The sequence below is a fragment of the Schistocerca gregaria genome, chromosome 2, assembly GCF_023897955.1.
Source record: "Schistocerca gregaria isolate iqSchGreg1 chromosome 2, iqSchGreg1.2, whole genome shotgun sequence".
In the NCBI taxonomy this organism is placed as follows: domain Eukaryota; kingdom Metazoa; phylum Arthropoda; class Insecta; order Orthoptera; family Acrididae; genus Schistocerca; species Schistocerca gregaria.
The window spans coordinates 771,788,953-771,811,637 of NC_064921.1; the positions used below are offsets into that span (position 1 = coordinate 771,788,953).

General features: G+C 41.6%; 1 protein-coding gene across 2 annotated transcripts in view; it reads left to right on the forward strand.

Annotated features, from left to right (window-relative positions):
- The window catches only part of LOC126335002 (zinc finger CCCH domain-containing protein 13-like), a 93,443-nt gene that overhangs the window by 45,593 nt on the left and 25,165 nt on the right, over positions 1–22,685 (forward strand). For both annotated transcript variants that reach the window (XM_049997828.1, XM_049997829.1), the window contains one exon: positions 19,145–19,386. In XM_049997828.1, the coding sequence (XP_049853785.1) occupies positions 19,145–19,386 (242 nt within the window). The remainder of the gene's footprint in view (positions 1–19,144; positions 19,387–22,685) is intronic.

Genomic DNA, 22,685 nt, shown 5'->3' on the forward strand with positions numbered 1-22,685 from the left:
GTTTACAGTAGAGAACATTGAGTTTCACAAGGTACGATACATACCAAGTCCAGTTCCCTCATATAGTCATGCACCAAATATAATTTCATACATAGGTGTTAATAGTGAAGAACTTGCCAACTAGCAGGTATGATTCAAATTGAGTAAGCTGCTTATGAAAACCTACACAACTAAGCTCAGCTCCATGTTTATAATGGATACCATCAGCACACTCTTTATTGAATAGATTTATAATGCGGAGTATTTATTTGCACAGTAGAAGACAATAGGTTGTACAGAAATTTATGCTAAATAAAGTACAGAATCATATAGTTAAAATATATTGCCATAAAAACATAGTGCAAGATAATATGACCACAACTAGTGATAACTAGATTGTTGAATGGAATTACAAACCATTCCAAATTTCTTTTGTACCAATAGGATCGTCTTTCCTAGAAATATATGTTACTGAAACCATGATATCAGTAAAACTGTAGCAGACATTGAAAGTACATACATTTCTTTATCTTGTCCACCTGGAACTGAAAGACAAAGCAAGATCATGCAACTATGCTCGCTGGCATATCAAATCCAAACAAATCTGTTTCAATGTCATTTCATAAATCATCTCCACGCTAGTGTGAAAAAATTGTAGATGCAAGACATTTTATCCTTTCAGTAAACCAGTGTTTATAGTGTGTACAAGCTGTTGTAATATATTTACTTGCAGATGCTGACCATTAGATGTATTGATACTGTGCGGTTTTCATGATGTTAATATCAATTTTTTATGCTAAGAAATTTACATTATGAAAAATGTTGTAAAATAGTTTGATGTTTCAAATCATTAATAATATGAGGAGGACCAAGTTGCCAAAAGAAATGATTAGAGCCAACTGTATGGAAAATATTCTCATATTATGAGAAACTGTTGTGGACCCATATAAGTTACATTAACGTGTTCCTGAGAGACTTGGGGATGTCTCACCTCATAACTTGGGGAGCCAGTCAGCCCATGAACAACTTCCAAAAATGAGTGCTCGAGTTTCCCTTGTTTGCAATACTTGCGTGATCATGGTGCACAAAGTTCCTAATGGAAAAAAATGCACAGTCCCAAAAAATGCATTCCAGGAGGCTTTGCAAAAATTGAGAAAATGTTGGGCATGTTTATGCCTCTGGAGGGGACTACTTTGAAGGGACAGAGTGGAAAATGTACTACAGTGAATGCTAATGATAAGGCAGATTAACCAAGACAGATTTTGTTGTTGGTATCAGTGGAGATTCGAAATCTGAGAAGTCCAGAGAGGATAGTAGGCTAGCCAGAGATATGGGTAAACGCATCATATACAGTCCAAGGAGAAGCATATGGAGGTAAAAGTGAAAAGAGAGGAGGGAAATATATGTAACATCTATATGCCAGGCACGGAAGTCTTGACTGACATGTTGTGGAGTATGCTTTACAAATAAATAGTCTGCAATAGGATACTTCATGGTGTTGTCTTACAGAAAGTACAGACATGTGGTACATAGTAATGTTTGTGAAATGCATCATTCTTGTTATATTGAAGATCAATGTGATGATTCTGTTTCCTATGTTACAATGCTGATTTTGGTGCAACACTTCTTGTTATATTGAAGATCAATGTGATGATTCTGTTTCCTATGTTACAATGCTTATTATGCTGCAACACTGGGTCAAAATATGGCTGTAGATTGCAGCTGAAACCAGCAATATAAGTAAAACATATGATAGTTCCCAAGTTAAATGAAAGATGAAAAAACAGTTAACACATTAGCCTTTTGTAGAGCATACTGTAGAAGACAACAGCCAGGACTTGAGTACCTCCCTCCGTCACTCCCTCCCTCCCCCCCTCCCTCCCTCACCCCTCCCATTCCTGTTCCTCAAAACTTGGCAGGTGGGAACTTACTGTACAATATGTGCTTCAAAACATGCAGCCATACTCTGACAAATGGAGTGAAGCTCATAGCTGAGGACACTTCCCATTGTACCATATATTAGGGTTCCTTCCCATTCCATTCAGATAAGGAACACTTGAACTACTACTGAAATGCCTTCATAATAACTGTAATCTCATCTTCACAACCCCAGTGGGAGGGATAAGCCGGAGGCTGCAGTCTATTCCTGGAATCCTCACTTAATATTGGTTCTTGAACCACTGTAAGTAGCCTTTCATGGTGCAGCTGATGCCTATTGTCAAGTGCCTGCAGGCTCGTGCTTCTCAGCACTGTCTCAACCTTCTCACACAAGTTAAACAAACCTTTCACTATATGTGCTGCCATTCTTTGTAAACATTGTGGTTTGTAAGTAGTTTCCTTTGTACACTGACTGCATTTTCGCAGTATCCTACCAGTGAACTGAGTCTGCCACCTACTTTACCTACTGTCAAGCTTATGTTATCACTCGATTATATATCCTTCGATATTAACGTGCCAGAGGGCTTGTATGAGTTGACTGATTCCAGTTGTGACTAATTAACATTGCAGTCAAAATACGTTCCATTTTTGCATTCCATTAAGTGCCTGCTTTTATATTTGTGGACATGTAACAAGCTGCCAATCTTTGTATCACTTTGAAATCTTATATAGATCGGTCTGTATATTTGTGCAACTTTTGTTCATTACCATCCTATAGATGAATGCATCATCTGTAAAAAAAAGTTTGAGGTTACTATTGATATTGTTGTTAATATAGAACATGGACTGTAAAGAACCCACCCCACCCCACTCTTCTGGGGTACACTTTAAGTTAGTTCCTCACTTGTAAATGCCTATCCGTCAAAAATTATATACTGCATTCTCTCAGCACAGAAATCCTCGATAGTTTGGTACCACACATGTAATTAATAGTCTCCTTAATAAACATTAGCTGTGATCCATGGACTTTAGGAAGTCATGTGAAAAAGTGAGTCTTGTTTTCACATGACATGTTTGGAATCAGTGCTGGTTGATCTGGAAGTGTCATTCTGTTCAAGATGTGTCAGTACTAGAGGCAGGAAAAATCAGTTTACTTTGTGACTAATTTTAGTGTTATCTTTTAACAGTGTTGGTGGTGTTTCTTCCAATGTTTGTATTATTTTTCTCCTCCCAGTTTCTTTGTTATTTTTTCCCAGTTTCTTTGTTATTTTTTCCCAGTTTCTTTGTTATTTTTTACCTGTTTCTTTGTTATTTTTTACCTGTTTCTTTGTTATTTTTTACCTGTTTCTTTGTTATTTTTTACCTGTTTCTTTGTTATTTTTTACCTGTTTCTTTGTTATTTTTCGCCAGTTTTGGTGTTATTTTTCGCCAGTTTTGGTGTTATTTTTCGCCAGTTTTGGTGTTATTTTTCGCCAGTTTTGGTGTTATTTTTCGCCAGTTTTGGTGTTATTTTTTTGCCAGTTTTGGTGTTATTTTTTTGCCAGTTTTGGTGTTATTTTTCGCCAGTTTTGGTGTTTCTTTTTTCCAGTTTGTGTTAGTTTTAACCACTGTTGTAATGTTTCTGCCAATTTGTGTGTTTTTTTTTCTCCTGGTACTAATTTTTCATGGTGTTTTTGAAGCTCTGCATGTTTGTTAGTTTCATTTTTCTATGTGTCCTTTGGCGTTACAGTGAAAATGAAAATACATCTTATTAATTTCATTATATTTACATCACAAACCACATTTATTAACTGTACTGAAAATAAACAAATACTTATGTTAAACCTATTAAATTTATTGCTATAAAGCACACTTCAGAATTTTTCAAAATAAAACATTGTCATAACATCAGCACTCTCTGAGGAGACATTATGTTGCTAATCCACCGCCTTTTCACTATAGTGTGAAAACAGCTGCTAGAAGCCTATGTGTGAACATTAAAGTCAAACTGACTGTAGCACAACAGTGAACACTTGATATTACATTTCCTACTGGTGTGGATAGTCCCTTTTCCACAAAAGTCCAGGTATATGTAGTTAATACCACCATCCTAGGATTGAAGGAACAACCTAGAGCCGTGAACACAGACCTGCGTGGATCTCTGGCTGTAAGACTTGCGAGGCTAGTTTGAAGGTGCACCCCATTGCATTTCAGTGCTTTCCTTGCCTCTGCTTGAGGTATTTGTCTATATTCATGTTTTTGAAAAGCTTGTTGGTTTAATCACCAGAAATTTCTTTAGCGTTGATAATGAATGTCATAGATTTAATGTCTATGGACAGATCATCAGAGTTTTGCAACACTCTGTTTCACTCCTTTCAGTGTCAAAGGTAGTTTCACTAGAGAAACGCAGGTAATTTTTCCTTTCTGATACTGTATTTGTGATTATTACTTTGTAGGTGTGATTGATGTGCCACTATGTGGGTCGCCCAGAAAGTAATGCACCACATTTTTTTTTTTCCTTCAACAACTCTTTATTGTACATGATGAGAATTACACACATAAAACAATGGTGTTTTATCTACACCCCCTTTTTTTCCTCACATAATCTCCATCCCATTCTATGGCCTTCCTCTAGAGTGAACCAAGGGCCGGTATGCCCTGTCGGTACCAATTCTTGTCCCGGTGGCAGTGCCAGTGCTTCGCTGTGTTAATGACCTCATCATCATCTTCAAATTGTTTTCCACCAATGACATCCTTTAATGGCCCAAACAAATGGAAGTCTGACGGGGCTAGAATAGGGCTGTCAGATGTGGCACAATTTGCAGCAGTCGGGGATTGTCCACGGCTGTAGATGGTCTGCCTGACCACTGCAAATCGTAGAGCTCCACCGAACTACCTTCTGATGACCTCACTTCCATGCCCAGCAACTAACTGTACTTCTGTCGACAGCATATGCTCCATTGACTTTTCACTAGCGTTTGTGAATATTCCCCATAGTTTCTTTCTCTGCAGTGAGAAATGTTGCTTGTAACATACATCACCTATAGACATCAATTTGAAACTGTCCTACAGCTACACTAACTGTCGGAAGTGATGGAAATTTGGCATACTCACTCAGGAGACTTCAGATAATACTTACTTAATGTTTCGTGTTCGTAGCATTGTTTTTGACTGAGAAAAAATGTGGTGCATTACTTCCTGAGCAACCTCGTATATTTAGTAAGTGAACACATGTACTGTGAGGCAAGCTAACACTGTTAATTGCTTAAACAGCTGCATGCAAGAGGTACATTTGTGGATCCCATTCCTTAATTGTAATACTTTCTTATGCACAATGAGTACTTTAGTGTAAACGAGGACTACCCCAAAATATCACCCTGTAGGATGGCCTTGCTGTGCTGGTACTGCGAACGGCTGAAAGCAAGGGGAAACTACGGCCGTAATGTTTCCCGAGGGCATGCAGCTTTACTGTATGATTAATTGATGGTGGCGTCCTCTTGGGTAAAATATTCCGGAGGTAAAATAGTCCCCCATTCGGATCTCCGGGTGGGGACTACTCAAGAGGATGTCGTCATTAGGAGAAAGAAAACTGGCGTTCTACGGATCGGAGCGTGGAATGTCAGATCCCTTAATCGGGCAGATAGGTTAGAAAATTTAAAAAGGGAAATGGATAGGTTAAAGTTAGATATAGTGGGAATTAGTGAAGTTCGGTGGCAGGAGGAACAAGACTTTTGGTCAGGTGACTACAGGATTATAAACACAAAATCAAATAGGGGTAATGCAGGAGTAGGTTTAATAATGAATAGGAAAATAGGAATGCGGGTAAGCTACTACATACAGCATAGTGAACGCATTATTGTGGCCAAGATAGATATGAAGCCCACGCCTACCACAGTAGTACAAGTTTATATGCCTACTAGCTCTGCAGATGATGAAGAAATTTAAGAAATATATGATGAAATAAAAGAAATTATTCAGATAGTGAAGGGAGACGAAAATTTAATAGTCATGGGTGACTGGAATTCGTCAGTAGGGAAAGGGAGAGAAGGAAACGTAGTAGGTGAATATTTATTTATTTATTTAACCTGGCAAGATTAGGGCCATCAGGCCCTCTCTTACATCTAACCAGGCATTCTACTTATTTTACAGTCATATGTTTTAGTAGGCGTGTTAAACTACATCTAATACAAAAAGTGAGATAAACAATTAGAAAGGTACACCTCGAAAAATACGTTACTGAAGAGAAAGATTTTAGATAGGAGTGCTGGCAGCAGGTAGTATGAAGGAGACTCATGGTGAAGGGAGGAGAAGAATAGAGAGACATGATGAAACATAATTAAGGAAAATATAAAGGAAAAGAAGACTGCATAGCTAATAGAGATAGATGAAGAGGAAGGCATCTCAGTAGCAAGATATGAGACGCTAGCTTTGCTATTTGACAGATGAGAGGATTGGCCTTGCACATTAATTTTGTGGAGAATTTTATGCGGATGATAGTAGGAAATGCTTCAACTTCTTCTTAAAAGCAGTAGGAGGTTGAATTTTCCTCAAGGTAAGGGGCAGTTTGTTCCAGAGGCGGACAGCGGCAACTGAGGAGGAGTTGCAAAAGTTTTTGTTTTGTGAGTGGGCACAGTTAGGATACCAGATAAGAGTGACCTCGTGTTTCGATTATGATGGCATGACAGGTTTTTAATCTCTGAAGCTAGGTACTGGGGTGCTTGCGCGACGAGGAGTCGGTGAAGTAGACATAGAGTGTGGTAGTCACGCAGTTTGTCCGGCCGCAGCCACCCTAGCTCGGAGTATGAAGCACTAACATGATCATATCGGCGAATGTTGCAGGTGTAACGCACACAGGCATTCATGGTTAGCTCTAGCCGTCTTTTGTTTTCACTACTCATGCCTTGTTGAATCACATCACAATAGTGGAGGTTCGGTAGAATGAGTGCTTGCACGAGCTGGCATTTCAAGTCCTGTGAGAATATGTTCCGAAACTTTTTGAGAGCATAGAGACAAGCAGAGGTCTTTCGGCACACTGCGACTGTATTCTCCGCCCAGTTGAGATGCTCGTCCAAAGTTACACCCAAGTTCTTCACTGTTTTCTGATATGGTATTGGAGTACCTTCGAGCAGAATAGGAGGTAGCCATTCACGGAAATCTGAACTTATTAATTTCTGATGGGCTATTAAGATTACTTGCGTCTTTTTTGCATTTAATTTAAGCCCCAGGTTTTTCGCCCATGTCACTACTGAAGACAGATCATCATTCATCAGAGCGATTGCAGTGTTTACGTCTTCAGGTCTGACGCTTAGGTAGAGCTGGAGGTCGTCGGCATAGAAATGATGTTTACAGGAGGACAAAACCGACGAAATATCGTTGACATATAAAGAAAACAAAAGTGGTCCTAAGACTGATCCTTGTGGCACTCCCGAAGAAACATGTTTCCAGGAAGATTTTGCATTTACGCAGACAACACATTGCTATCTGTCTTTTAAGTAGCTTTCAAACCATCTCATTGCACTCAGAGAAATTAAGCTGTTGCATTTTTCTGAGTAATATGTCAAAGTTAACAGTGTCAAAAGCTTTGCTGAAGTCCAGTAGCGTCAATATTGTTGCATTTCGATTGTCGATGGCATATTTCAGGTCATCAGTTACTTTAATTAGAGCAGTGTTTGTGCTGTGATGTTTACGGAAACCGGATTGAAATTTGTCATATAGACACAATTCATGCGAGTGTTCAGTGATTTGGTCATGAACAATATATACAAGTGCTTTGGAAACAGCAGGCAGTATGCTAATTGGTCGGTAATCACTAGGCAGTTGCGGGTTTTCAATCTTACGGATGGGTCGAATTGTGCTTCTTTTCCATGCAGTGGGGTATATTCCGTTCACGAGGGAAAAATTAAATATGTCAGTTAAGACAGGTACTAAGATATCGGCAACATTCTTAATCATGGTTATACCGATACTGTCGTTGCCTATTGCATCAGAAGAGATTCTCATTATTGCTTTTCTTGCCGTATTTGTTGTTACATGTTTTAGATGGAAGGTATCGTTGTTAGTTATCCTGTTTGGGGATTCTTGTGGACGGTAATTATCAGCCGTGCTGGTATTCAGAGGTGCAGAGAAGAATTCATTTAATTCGTTAGCTACACATGAAAAGTAGTTTCCGATTTTGCCTTTCCGACCCCCAAGCTACGGAGATTCTTCCATACAGTCGTGGGTGTCAGATCGCTGCACACAAGGGAGCGAGCGTACCTGATTTTGGCATTGTGAATGCATTGTTTCACTCTGTTCCGTAGCTTTCTATATTCTTCGAAACGCTCGGGTTTCGGATCTGCCTTGAAACGCCTGTGGGCAGCATCCCTATTAGTCATCATTTGACGTAATTGAGCTGTCAGCCATGGAGCAGGAGATTTTCTTACACGGACTGTGCGCACAGGTGCATGTTTGTCATAGAGGGCAGTGAGTTTATCACCAAGTTCATTAATTTTGCCGTTGATTGTAGGTTCTCTGATTATTTGATGCCATGAGATTTCTGAGCAATCGGCTGTTAGAGCGTCAAGGTCAATACGTTTCATGTTCCTACAAGTTATGTAACGAGATTTGATCCTTGGGGGCTGCACAGAGTAGGCCAGGAATATTACATCATGTGCTGAGAGGCCAGGAGCCAATGATTGACCAACATCTCTTACTTTGTCAGTCTGTTTCGTTGCGATCACGTCTATAAGAGTATGACTGTGCGCCGTATGGTGTGTAGGTTGTAATGGAAGAATGTTCATGCTATTGCAACTAAACAATCTTCTTAGGTATTTTGCGGAGGGAATGTCTCTTAGCAGGTCTATGTTCAAGTCACCCATTACGATGACATGTTCGTATTGACACTGAAGTGAATGTAATTCCGACTGGAAGGAACTCATTGAGCTTATTTTTGGCGGCTTGTACACGACGCGAGTCAAGAATTTCCGACTTTGTATATTTATTTCAATGAACATGAATTCAGCCTCTTTTTCTTCAGCAGGATTTGACGTACATAAGAGTTTCGCTTTGAGATCTGTTCGTATATATGCGTCGACACCGCCACCTCGCTTTTTTGATTTGTCTGCCCTAAGAAATGTGTACCCTGGGAGATGAATAGATGCAGAGGATATGTGTGGTTTCAACCACGTTTCGGATAAGAGGATTATGTGGTAGTTTAGTTGGTTGAAGAGGAGGTTAAGTTCTTCGTAATGCGCAGGTAAAGACTGAATGTTGCAGTGAGCTGCTAAAAGCTCGGACGCGTTCCGCTGAGCAGCCTGGAGTAGGGTGGCAGACTGGTTTGTCCCTTTGTTAGGCACTACCTGCCGCGAGGGGCACTGGCCGGTGTTTCCGCCAAGTGACATAATACAGGGGTGTCCGAGATTTTGCGCGCCCTGTTTGTGACTCCGCGAGTGCCAAAAGAAAGGCGACTGCAAGAGATTTCCTGAGGTTGCGGGAGTATAGAAAATGGATTAGTGGTATTCGGTGCAGGGAGAATATGACCAAAATGGTGATAGCTGTGTGTCACTGAGTATCCTACGTCGTAAGAGGAGAAATGTAATTAGAGTGTTTGAAACAGCTTAGGGTGGAAATAAGGAAAAGGGGAGTGATTAAAGAGGCCGATGCTGCCAGCAGAGAGAAGTAAGCTTAATATTTAATAGATTGTCGTAGGAAGCTAGAATTAAATTTAAATTTACTAGAGTGATACTGGTAGTGATTATCGTAGGAAGCTACAATTAGATTTAAATTTGCTAAAGTGATACTGATAGTGATTTTTGTTATGAACAATTTAAACCGAAAAGATGGTTGACTAATGAACTAAAGGAGAGACTAATAATTGAAATAGAACTATTACAGAATGGAAGAGAATAAACTGAGAAAATGAAAAAAGTATTAGCAGTAACTAAAACTAAGCAATGGCTACAGCTAAAGGCACAAAAAAGATAGTAAAAAGTTAATACAGTTACAAAAACAATTAGTTGAAGGTACAAATAATTAAAAAGTTAATGCAATTACAAGACTATAGCTGAGTATAGGACTGTTAAAATTTGCAAATGGTGTTAAGTTTGACTTTTGGCTCGAGTACGTTCACTTAATACTATTTAGTTGTCATGTTTGTGACTGTCTTCTTTCCAGCTGCAGTCTTAATGATTACCCTGCCATCCTGAGTCCACACATTCTGAAGACCGAAATGGGATATGGCGCTGTTTAAAACTTTAGCCGCTCATGTGTCAGATCTTCCCTTATTGTAAGCCCTGTCCTTGCTAACTTCTTCTTCTGGGTAAATATCTCAGCCCTTTTTCGGTATGACACAAATTTAATTATTATTGGACGAGGTTTGGTAGCACCTGGTAGTTTTCGTCCCACCCGGTGGCTCCTGTCAGTGTCTGCCTTGGTCACTTCAACGCCTAATTTTTCACGCGCAACCTGTATAAGCAGGTTGTCCGTGTCTTCTTCTTTATTTTCTGCTACTCCAAACAGTCGTAGACTATTTCGCCTTTGGTACTGTTCTAGCTCGTCTGTGGCGGCAGATAGTTACACTTCCAACTCTCGTGCCCTTTTCTCGTATTCAGACACAGACTTTTTTAGTGCTGTAATTTCGGCAGTATTGGCCTCAACAATTTCACGCATTTTGGCCAATACTGCTGCCGTTACAGTATCTGATATGGTGCCAGCTATCAGATCGAGATGGTTTTTATCGCGAAGCACAGCGTTTACCTCAGAGTGGACTAGCTCCGCTATACCGGGAGCCGCGCCCGCACCTTCTGCCAGGAGCAGGCCCGCCGCACCGGCTGCTTCCCTGCTGCTGGACGCGCTGCTGTTGACTCTTCTGTTTACCATTTTCTCGAAGATATTGGCGGAGCACAGAAAAAAATAGCACTACTGCACAGAACACTGTTGTTTACACGATTTCCACTTGTACTAGACAACACCACCTGCGAGAACACCTTAAAATTCGACTAAATTTCGCAAGCCGAACTTAACACGTGTTACACTGCAGCCACCATAACACTTATTTAGCAACTAGTCATGGATTTGGAGTAAGAAACGAAAGAGGAAGCCGCCTGGTAGAATTTTGCACAGAGCACAACTTAATCATAGCTAACACTTGGTTTAAGAATCATGAAAGAAGGTTGTATACATGGAAGAAACCTGGAGATACTAAAAGGTATCAGATAGATTATATAATGGTAAGACAGAGATTTAGGAACCAGGTTTTAAATTGTAAGACATTTCCAGGGGTAGATGTCGACACTGACCACAATCTATTGGTTATGACCTGTAGATTAAAACTGAAGAAACTGCAAAAAGGTGGGAATTTAAGGAGATGGGACCTGGATAAACTGAAAGAACCAGAGGTTATACAGAGTTTCAGGGAGAGCATAAGGGAGCAATTGGCAGGAATGGGGAAAAGAAATACAGTAGAAGAAGAATGGGTAGCTTTGAGGTATTCAGTAGTGAAGGCAGCAGAGGATCAAGTAGGTAAAAAGGCGAGGGCTCGTAGAAATTCTTGGGTAACAGAAGAAATATTGAATTTAATTGATGAAAGGAGAAAATATAAAAATGCAATAAATGAAGCAGGCAAAATCAAATACAAACGTCTCAAAAACGAGACAGACAAAAAGTGCAAAATGGCTAAGCAGGGATGGCTAGAGGACAAATGTAAGGATGTAGAGGCTTATCTTACTAGGGGTAAGATAGATACTGCCTACAGGAAAATTAAAGAGACCTTTGGATATAGAGAACCACTTGTATGAACATCAAGAGCTCAGATGGAAACCCAGTTCTTAGCAAAGAAGGGGAAGCAGAAAGGTGGAAGGAGTATATAGAGCGTCTATATAAGGGCGATGTACTTGAGGACAATATTATGGAAATGGAAGAGGATGTAGATGTAGATGAAATGGGAGATACGATACTGCGTGAAGAGTTTGACAGACCACTGAAAGACCTGAGTCGAAACAAGGCCCCCGGAGTAAACAACATTCCATTGGAACTACTGACGGCCTTGGGAGAGCCAGTCCTGACTAAACTGTACCATCTGGTGAGCAAGATGTATGAGACAGACGAAATACCCTCAGACTTCAAGAAGAATATAATAATTCCAATCCCGAAGGAAGCAGGTGTTGACAGATGTGAAAATTACCGAACAATCAGTTTAATAAGCCACAGCTGCAAAATACTAACACGAATTCTTTACAGAGAAATGGAAAAACTACTAGAACCCGACCTCGGGAAAGATCAGTTTGGATTCCGTAGAAATACTGGAACACGTGAGACAACACTGACCTTACGATTTATCTTAGAAGAAAGATTAAGGAAAGGCAAACCTACGTTCCTAGCATTTGTAGACTTGTAGGAAGCTTTTGCCAATGTTGACTGGAATACTCTCTCTCAAATTCTAAAGGTGGCAGGGGTAAAATACAGGGAGCGAAAGGCTATTTACAATTTGTACAGAAACCAGATGGCAGTTATAAGAATCGAGGGGCATGAAAGGGAAGCAGTGGTTGGGTAGGGAGTAAGACAGGGCTGTAGCCTCTCCCCGATGTTACTCGATCTGTATATTGAGCAAGCGGTGAAGGAAACAAAAGAAAAATTCAGAGTAGTTATTAAAATCCATGGAGAAGAAATAAAAACTTGAGGTTCGCCGATGACATTTTAATTCTGTCAGAGACATCAAAGGACTTGGAAGAGCAATTGAACAGTGTCTTGAGAGGAGTATATAAGGTGAGCATCAACAAAAGCAAACCGAGGACAATGGAATGTAGTCTAATTAAGTCGGGTGGTGTTGAGGGAATTAGATTAGGAAATGAGACACTTAAAGTAGTAAAGGAGTTTTGCTATTTGAGGAGCAAAATAACTGATGATGTTCGAAGTAGATAGGATATAAAATGTAGAATGGCAATGGCAAGGAAAGCGTTTCTGAAGAAGAGAAATTTGTTAACATCAGGTATAGATTTAAGTGTCAGTAAGTCGTTTTATGAAAGTATTAGTATGGAGTGTAGTCATGTATGGAAGTGAAACATGGACGATAAATAGTTTGGACAAGAAGAGAATAGAAACTTTCGAAATGTGGTGCTACAGAAGAATGCTCAAGATTAGATGGGTAGATCACATAACTAATGAGGAGGTATTAAATAGAATTGAGGAGAAGCGGAGTTTGTGGCACAACTTGACTAGAAGAAGGGATCGGTTGGTAGGACATGTTCTAAGGCATCTAGGGATCACCAATTTAGTATTGGAGGGCAGTGTGGAGGGTAAAAATCGTAGAGGGAGACCAAGAGATGAATGGACTAAGCAGATTCAGAAGGATGTAGGTTGCAGTAGTTACTGGGAGATGAAGCAGCTTGCACAGGATAGAGTGGCAAGGAGAGCTTCATCAAACCAGTCTCAGGACTGAAGACCACAACAACAACAACAACAACAACACATCATTGAGTGAAAGCATGTCAGTGTACTGATTTCGAAACCCACATAGTTGGCATAGTAAAGATTGCTTTAATTATATGGCATTATAGATACAGGCTGAGATTTGTTGCTATATGGGGTCCATAGCCGTCATGTAATTTTTAAACATTATTGTATACGTGGGCAGGGAAGGGGGGAAAAGATTGTTGGATTCTGTTTACGACAGCAGTGCACAGGAGGTCAAGAGGTCGGGACCTGTAAGCGGGCATCCAGAGCAGCTGTTAAATGACAGAACAGGAAATTAGGTACGATATACAAGGGGCGCACCTAGGGTCAGAAGTTACCACTTTTAGGCCAGTCTAGGAGGTCGAACACTCAATAATTGGACAGTGGAAGGGGAGGTGGTTCATCTTAACATGTTGATGGCTGGTCATGGAATGCAGAGCCAGAGACTCTGCCTTCTAAGAAATACATCTCTTCTGCTTGAAGTCTGGATCACAAGAGAGTGAAGCAACTGTGTTCTGCACTGCAGAATCCTGCAGAGTCCACACATGCTATTGGCTAAAACCTATGGCATGAATTCGCTAGCAGTTTCAGTAGAGGGCTCAAGGCTTCTCTTGTCAGCAGCTGTAACTGAACAGAACTGCCTCGGTTCTGAAAGGCAGGCAACTTGTGTCACAGAGGCACAGTGGAAGTTGTTCTGTGAGATAACTTGTAAAGATTTGACTGAGGCTTTGAAATAGTTTTTTTAAACCAATTCCCTAAAATATTCCGTGCCTGGCTGGCAGCATGTACAAGTGTATGTGCAAATTTCCAGTGTGCTGGAATAATTGTAGGTTACGAACTTCAGTTAATCAGTACAACAAAAAACCAAGCAAAATTGCAAATTTCACTTTTTTTATTCACTCGGTGACTAGTTTCAGTCCAGTGTCCATTTTCAAATCATCGTAACAGATAATCAGATATGTTATTTCCCAAAATGTGCAAACAATCAGCTATAGTGCTTACAGTTTTGACATGGTTTGTACATTTTCGGAAATACAATTTTGGCTGTCTTTTATGATGGTTTGAAAATGGAGTCACCACATGAAACTAGTCATTAAGTGAATAAAAAAGGGAAATTTGGTGATTTGGTTGGTTTTTCGTTGTACTGATTGTTGTTTTTGCTTACAGCTGTCAAATAATTTATTTTTTATTTGTTGAAATTGCAATTTTGTGTATTACTACACATCATCAGGCAGAAGTCACAAATACAAGTACCCACACAGCTATAAGTACAGCTGCTAGTCCAAACATCAAGTGAATAAAAACAATGTACAAGTCATAAGATACACAAGTAATCAAAAAACCATAAAAATAGCATGACAGTAATGTATTTCTTATGTTCGTGTGGTCCCACTTGATAGTGTTGTACCAAATGTCATAGTGGTGCACAGGGGGAGGGGGATGACAAGTAGAGAAGAGGAAGGGACAATGCTGGTACACTGGCGGGGAAGGAGACATGCAGGTGGAGGACAGGAACAAGTTAAGTTGGAAGCCAAGGGGTTACTGATATGAACGCTATGTCACAGGAAGAGTTACAGCCTTTACAATTCAGAATAGATGGTGTCTGCGGGAAGAATCCATGATTCCTGCTACCAACACCAGCTATTCTGAATTGCAAAGTTTGGAACAATCTTGGGTTTTTCTGGATTCTTCCCACAAACACTGGGTGCTGAGAACTTTCCCTGTAACATATCCTTCATTCCTATACTCACCCTCACTTCAGCCTTCACTAATGCATATCCTCCAACTGCCTATCCCCTCTCTTCCCGCACTCCCACTCCAGCACTGCACATGCCTTCCGCCCCGTAAGTGCACCTGCATAGTCCTTACCCTTCTCTGCTTCTGTCCTTCCAACCTGCTTCTTCCCCTTTCAAGCATAGTCTCCTGATGCTATGCCCAGCAGGCTCCATCCATCCTGTCCCCACTGCACACTCCCACGGGCAGCAGTATCACCTCCCCCACTCCTATCCTGCTACCTCTCCCGACCCCACTTCTTTTCTGTATCCCCGTGCAAACACCCCAGAAAAGATCACCATTCACATAAGACACTATTGCAGTCAGGCCTTAGTGCCAGGTGATGACAGTCGCCATGTGTGTGTTTCTTCTTTCTGTTTTGTCTGTGTCTGATTAAGTACTTGGTCCAACATCAATCAATGGAAAGTCTAGGATGGAGTGTTACAATATTATGTAAAGGAAAGTTGATACTCTCAATATAGTGGAGGTGCTGAGTCACTTAGTCCAATAGGTAATAATATCTAGCTGTCCTTTCTCATTGTGCCTATCTGGTCACATTCAGCACATCCTCTATGTGGTGACTAGCAATCCATCCTTCTCATATGGTCATTATTTCATCCCAGATTTTCCATTTTTTAAAGCAATGTACATCTGTTCAATGTACTTGTTGCATTCAAGCCTTGAACTTTCTCTGCCCAATTCTGTTCAGTACCACCTTATTAGTTAACATGGTTTACCCATCTTATCTTCATACTGGGAGACCTCGACCTTTACTTGCTCTCGGGGTCGACTTTTGGGAGAGCCTCTTGTTGCCTCACAAGCTTTGCATCCTAAACACATGTATTCACACTCACTTCTGTACTGCTACTTTGTCTTTCTCAGCCATTGACCTCTCTTTCTCTTCTCCAGCCCTCACAGACTCTGTTCAGTGGGAGGTCATTGACGACCTCCACTCCAGTGACCACTTTCCACTCTGCATTCACCTACTTGATGAAGCACTACATGAAGAGAAGCCACCAACATGGCTGGTCAGCAGGGCTAACTGGTCGCTGTTCAGCCAGCTATCTGTGTTCGAACATTGCAACAGTGTCCAGGAATAGGTGGACCTTATCACACAAGTGATCCATCGTACCACTGACTTACCCATCCCAAAGGCCTCAGGTCATCTTCCGAGGCAACCTGTGCTTTGGTGGACAGATGAGTGCCTTTCAACCATTCGGAACTGGCGTGCAGCTCTTCGACAATTTAAAAGCTGCCCTACGGCAGAAAACCTTAGAGCCTTTAGTCATGAGAACAAATGCCTGGTGCGTGCTTAAGGAGAGCAAGAAAAGATCATAGCAAGTATTCCTGCACTCCATCAACCATTCCACGTCTTCTACAGGTATGGGAAGCCATCAGGAGGATTTCTGGTGAACGCAGTCATTCACCAATAGCTGCAGATTTGACATGAGGCTGTCTGCGGACAGCCACTGGAGACATCGCTCAGATGCTGGTGGAGAAATTTGCACATACTACTAAAAATGCCAGCCAGGCTCCGACGTTTCGTCGCCAGCATGGAACTTCAGAGAGGAGAAAATTGAACTTTGGTTCCACGATTCCGAAACTTACAACCACCCTTTCTCCCTGTGGGAGCTGGAATCAGCACTGTCTGAGACTTGTGACTCTATTCCCGGTCATGACCAGATCTGGCACTGCATGCTTAGACATTTGCCAGCAATGTCGAAAGAAGTCCTAGAATGTTATAATCTTATATAGCAGACAGGTAACTTCCCCAACTCATGGAGAGAGGCAATTTTGATACCTCTCCTCAAACCAGTAGAGGACCACACATGTCTCAGTAGTTATCGGAGTGTAGCCTCAGTGAGCTGTGTAGGAAAGAATCTGGAGTGAATGGTTAACTATCATCTGATCTGGCTGTTAGAGACCAGGCAACTCCTTAACTGCTCTCAGTGTGAATTCCAAAGATTTTGGTCCACTGTCGATAACCTGGCCCTGCTAAAGGCAGCTACTCAGCAGGTTTTTCTATGCAGACATCACTGCAGTGGAATATTTTTCGTTATCAGTAAGGTGTATGATCCTACTTGGCGACACTGTATTCTTGATCAACTGAATCAATGCAACTTTCGTGCCACCTCCCCATCTTCACCCAGTCTTTTTCTGTGTGTGCTATTTTAGAACCCAAGTTGGTAACTCATTGTCAGAACATTTTGAGCAGGGGAATGGTGTCCCTCAGGGCAGTGTTTCAAGTGCTACTCTCTTTGCCATAGCCATTAGCAGTATCACGTCTACTGTAAGGAGTCCAGTACAGTGCTCCTTATTCGTGGACAGTTTTGCTGTTTTCTGTTCCTTCTCCAGTGTTACATCAGCGAGGTGTCAGTTGCAGCTTACAGTGCGGAGGTTAGAGGAGTGGACTGCAAAGACGGGTTTTCAGTTTTCTGCAGATAGGTGTTTGTGTGTTCATTTTAGTCATTCACATCATATTTTTAATTTACCTGCCTTGCATATGAGGGATATCATCCTAAATTTTAGAGATTCAGGGAAATTTTGGGCCTCATTTTTGACTTCAAATTGTCATGGTTGCCACATCTGAGAGATCTGAAAGCCAGAACTATGAGAGCACTGAATATCTTAAAGTGCCTTAGTCGCAGGTCTTGGGGAGCGGATAGGGCCGTCTCCTCCAGTTTTATAGGGCTTTTGTCCATTTATGGCTGGACTAAGGGTGCTGCACAGTGTATGGATCAGCGAGGCCTTCCTATTTGAAGCTCATTGATGCTGTCCACCATGAGGGGCTCGGGTTGGCTACAGGTGCTTATAGGACCAGTCCTATGCCCAGTCTGTGCTGAAGCCGGGAAACCACCACTTACCATCCAGTGACAGCTCCTCCCGGTGCATCAGGTGTGTAAGTTTCTCACAGTTGCGACTTCACCTGCACACCATACTGTTGCTCATCCGCCTCTGGACTGCCTTTTTTACAAACTGTCGATGAGCCACAATGCTGTTTGGGTTCCATGTGCAACATGTACTGAAGTCCCTCGGTGTGGAGCCAGTACAGCTCCAGACCCATGGTTTTAACTGCCTGCTGCCCTGATTACTGGAGAGACTCAGTGATTTTAGATTTATTGGGGTACAAGAGAGGTTGCACTCCTGCTTCCGTTTTTAATGCGACATTTTCTGACATGTTATCTGAGCACCACAACTATGTAGCTGTTTTTACAGATGGGTCCGATAGGGGATTCTCCTGGTTGCTGTTGTTTTCCTGGATCGTTTCCTCAAGTCTGACTCCCTCAAGCGTTTACTGTCCTGTATGCATAATTGTCTGCGATCTTGCAGGCACTGGAGTTGATGAGACGTTATTCCAATGCTAAATTGCTTGACTGTTCTGATTCTCTAAGTGTGCCCTTCACTCATTGAAAGTTTGTACCCATCAGATAAAATAGTTAATACCATTTAGGATGCCCTGTTCCACTACAACTGAGGAAGGAGGTGGCTTTCTGCTGGGTACCAGGGCACATCAGGATTGCTGGGAATGAAAGGGCAATTCTAGCAGCCAAGGAGACGTGTCTTGATCTGCAGAGGTTTCAGTGTGCTATCCCACTGCATGCTATAATCTCAATGTTGAGCTCAAAGAGTCTTGGGTCGGTGGGAGGATGAGTGGCTGGTAGTAGACAACAATAAGCTCTGTTTAGGGACGCCCACAGCACTGAAGTGGTGTACTTCCTTCCAGCCCCGTATAAAGCTGCAGCTGCAACTCCAACAGTATAATAAAAACAATGGTAATACCTTAATGCACAGTCTTCACACTTTGTGTTCATACATTGTGACTTCATTAACTTCACATGACCACATAGAAGATACATTTCTGTACTTGCCATTACTTTCAGAGCTAATTTTATACGGTATTTTTATTTTTCACTGTAGTCATAATTACCATAGCTGTTTACTGGATCTTTTAATTTTACGCACACCCTAAAATTGTATCCCTCTTTCATTTTTTCAGTGTTTGATATTTTCCTTTTTACCATTACACGTTAATTTATTTTAAACTAATGAAATGGTTGAGGCTGTTCACTGAATTTGAAATAAAAAATGTGACTCTCTCCTTTTTCAGAATAGCCGCATTGCACCAGATGAGGAACTTGATGAGACGAAGGGTCGTTCTGCCATAGAGATCGAGGAAATCAGAAAGGAAAGGGAAGCAAAGGCTCAGGCAACTATACTGGAAATCATAGGCGACATACCTGATGTTGACGTTGCCCCTCCTGAAAACGTACTTTTTGTGTGCAAGCTAAATCCTGTGACCACAGATGATGACCTTGAAATCATTTTCAGCCGATTTGGAAAAATTAAAAGGTAGTTACTAATATCATGCAGTTAGTTGATCTACACAGTTTGCTGTTCCTTGCATTTTTTGTTAAAATTCACAATATTGTAAACCTAGGCAGTGTTGTTCTAGATTTCATTCAGTCATAACCACTATACAAGCTTTTTAATCATGAGATAGCTGCATGAAGTTGTGTGTAAATATTTCGAGTTTTGTGTCCCAGATACACCGTTTGCTATCACAAGTCCATGCATGATATCAGTATGTTCCAAAAAGGTGCGTGCAAAACTGCCATTTTTCATGGGGTTCTATTGATAACAGCGATAAGGGATAAAACGTTTTGGATAGCTCTTGGCGTAGCAACCATGCATACACCTGTCACAGGAATGAGCACTATCCTACAGTACAGAATCAAAATTTTGACATTACATACTTACTCCAGCTCAGGAAAATTGAGTGAATCAGTTGGTTTCATTTTCATTACGTGTGGTCTAGGGTGGACCTTAGACAGTTTATAAAAGCAACATTTATTCGTGGGTGTTCCTGAGGACCCCCCCCCCCCCCCCCCCATCCCAAAAAAAAAAAAAAAAAAAAAAAAAGGAGAGCAGTTTTTTGGGTATGAAAAGTACCAACTGTGGGGATGGCAACTTCTATATTTTCTGTTTATGACATATCATTGAAATTTTTAATATGGTGTTAATATGATATTGTCACAGAAGAAGCTGAGTAGCTCCGTGGTGTAGTGGTTACTACACTGTTGCATGGAGGGTCGTGAGTTGTGAGTTCAAAACTCATCTGGGCTATACGATTTTAATTTGTATTTTCAGTCCGAGTACATTCTAGAAGTATCCACTAATGTCAAGAATCATTGTACTGGAATGTTCTGTAGATGTATATATACTGTGTGTGTCCTAGCTGGAGGCAGATCGCTCCTTGATCTTGCATGTGCAAGTACTGAAAAACCTTTGGTAAGTGAAGTTATTGTTTGTCATTCATCTAATTACACCTTCCTTTGAGTGACATTATTCTGATGGAGGTGCTGTGTATTTGAACTTGTGATAGCGAACATTATCGATGAGTCAGTGGCTCCCATTAGGGCACGACAGAGCCACCGTTTATGTGGCGAGAAACCCGAGCTCGAGCCATATTCAACAGATCGCAATCTATCGGAGACAGAGGAAGAAGAGGACGTTACGATGACACCAACTGTGTGCCACCACATGAGACATCCTTCCGGCTTCTCTGGTGACAATGGCCAAGATCCAAACAAGTGGCTGAAGGAATATGAGCGGCATATAGCCAAATTAAGAAATGGGACGACACCGTGTGTTTGGCTAATGTATTTTAGTACATGGAGGGCACTGCCAAGAAATTGTATGAGAACGAGGAGAAGTTCACAAGCTGGGAAGTATTTCAGGTGGAACTGCGTAAGTATTTCGGCGACACACGACAACAGGAGTGCGAGGCTGAAGATAAAGTGCAGGGCACAGTGTCCAGGCGAAATTACAGCATCTTACATTCGAGTCTTCAAGAAGTCTTGGAGCTGTGTAAAATAGTGGCTCCTAGAATGAAGGAGGAAGGTAAGGTTGCACATCTCATGAAGGGTGTTGCTGAGGACATGTATCAAGCACTACTCCTGAAGGAGGTTTTGACACCAGAAGACTTCATAAAATGGTGCCAGTTTATTGAGGCAATGTATCAAAAAAGAATTACACACAAGAAGTTTTAATGGCTTCCAAACGTCATATCGATGTCTGTGATGGAGGAAGAAACTAATTTCACAAGTGTTCGTCAGATAGTGAGAGAGGAAGTTCAGAAGGCACTTGGACTGCACGGCGACTAAAAATCCGAGACACTTCAAGAGGTCATAAGGGAGGAAGTGGAACAGACATTGAACCCAATCTCTTGTCCTTCATTTCCCTTTAAAACGGTGAAAAAGTTGAGACCCAGGCGGAGTTCATTCATACAATGCTGCATGAGGAACCTGTTTGGGCACCAAGGAAGACTGACATCTGGAGGGCCCAAGATAATCCACCAGTAAGTTTCCACTGCGGATGACCAGGACATGTGGTGCACTGTTGTCGAGAAAGGCGGCAGTTATTTGATGACGTCCACACCATAAGACAGCAGACTGATCTTAGCCAACTCCAACACCAGGATGACAAAGGTGAACAAGAATATGTGGGTGCAGGACGGCATAGGTCACCATTGCTGCAAGCTAGCTGCTGGAGAGGATGCTCCCCAACACACTGATCTACGTCTTCATCACTGTTTAGAAGCTCCAGCCAATTACCTAGCTGCCGCAACCTGGAAAACTAAAGGGTGTGACTTTCCTTGAAGGTGAGGCCGCCGAAGAGAAAAATCACTACAAAAATTATAGGAAACTACGTCGATGGGCGACAGACCAACCCAAGCTCTTGTGGACTCTGGAGCATCATATTCAGTCATTTCGTAGAAGTACCATCGCCAGTTGCAGAAAACAGTATTCCTCGACAACAAAACATCTCTGTTGAAGATGTACTATTCATGTGGGTATAAGTGGCCATACACAGCCCTTGGAATTCATCATCTTACGACAGTATAGTCGTGGCATCATTCTCAGATGGGACTTTTTGAAAGCCTCTCAGGCAATTATAGATAGTGGTCGCTCGAAGATTATGTTAGATGAGATGAGATACAGTGGACAGGAAGATGCACACCTGAGGGTGTGGAGACTGTGTGTGCTGGATGAAGTGATCATTCCTGCAGTCAGCGCTAGAAAGGTAACTGTCACGTGTCATGCCATGCATCAACCCATGGATCATGTAGTGGAATGTAAGAGAAGCATACCACTGAAGAATAACTTGGTCATCCCAGCCTCTGTCATTTCGTTTAAAAATGGATTCGGTGAATTGTGGATAGTTAACTGTCGCCGAGAAAGCAGATCCTTCCAAGATGCATGTGCATAGCAAACACTGAGCCGTTAATTGAAGAACAGCTGAGCCTCGTAGAAACCTCCCATGCTGAGTCTGTGGGCGAAATTAGTGCTACCACTACGAGACAAGACCTAGTCGACTATCTCCAGATCTCACTAAGGAACAACAGAAGAAGCTGCTTACCATTCCTCAAGAGTTCTCTGAATTTTTCAGTCCACAGGTGGAGAGCAAATTATACAAATCAACAGTGAAGCACCGGATTAGCACTGGAGGCCATCAACCAATAAGCCAAAGAGCATTCCGTGTGTCAGCAACGGAGCGTCGAATAATTCGCAACGAGGTAGAGAAAATGATGAAGAATGACATCGTGCATCCTTCACGGAGCCCATGGTTGTCACCAGTGGTCCTCGTCA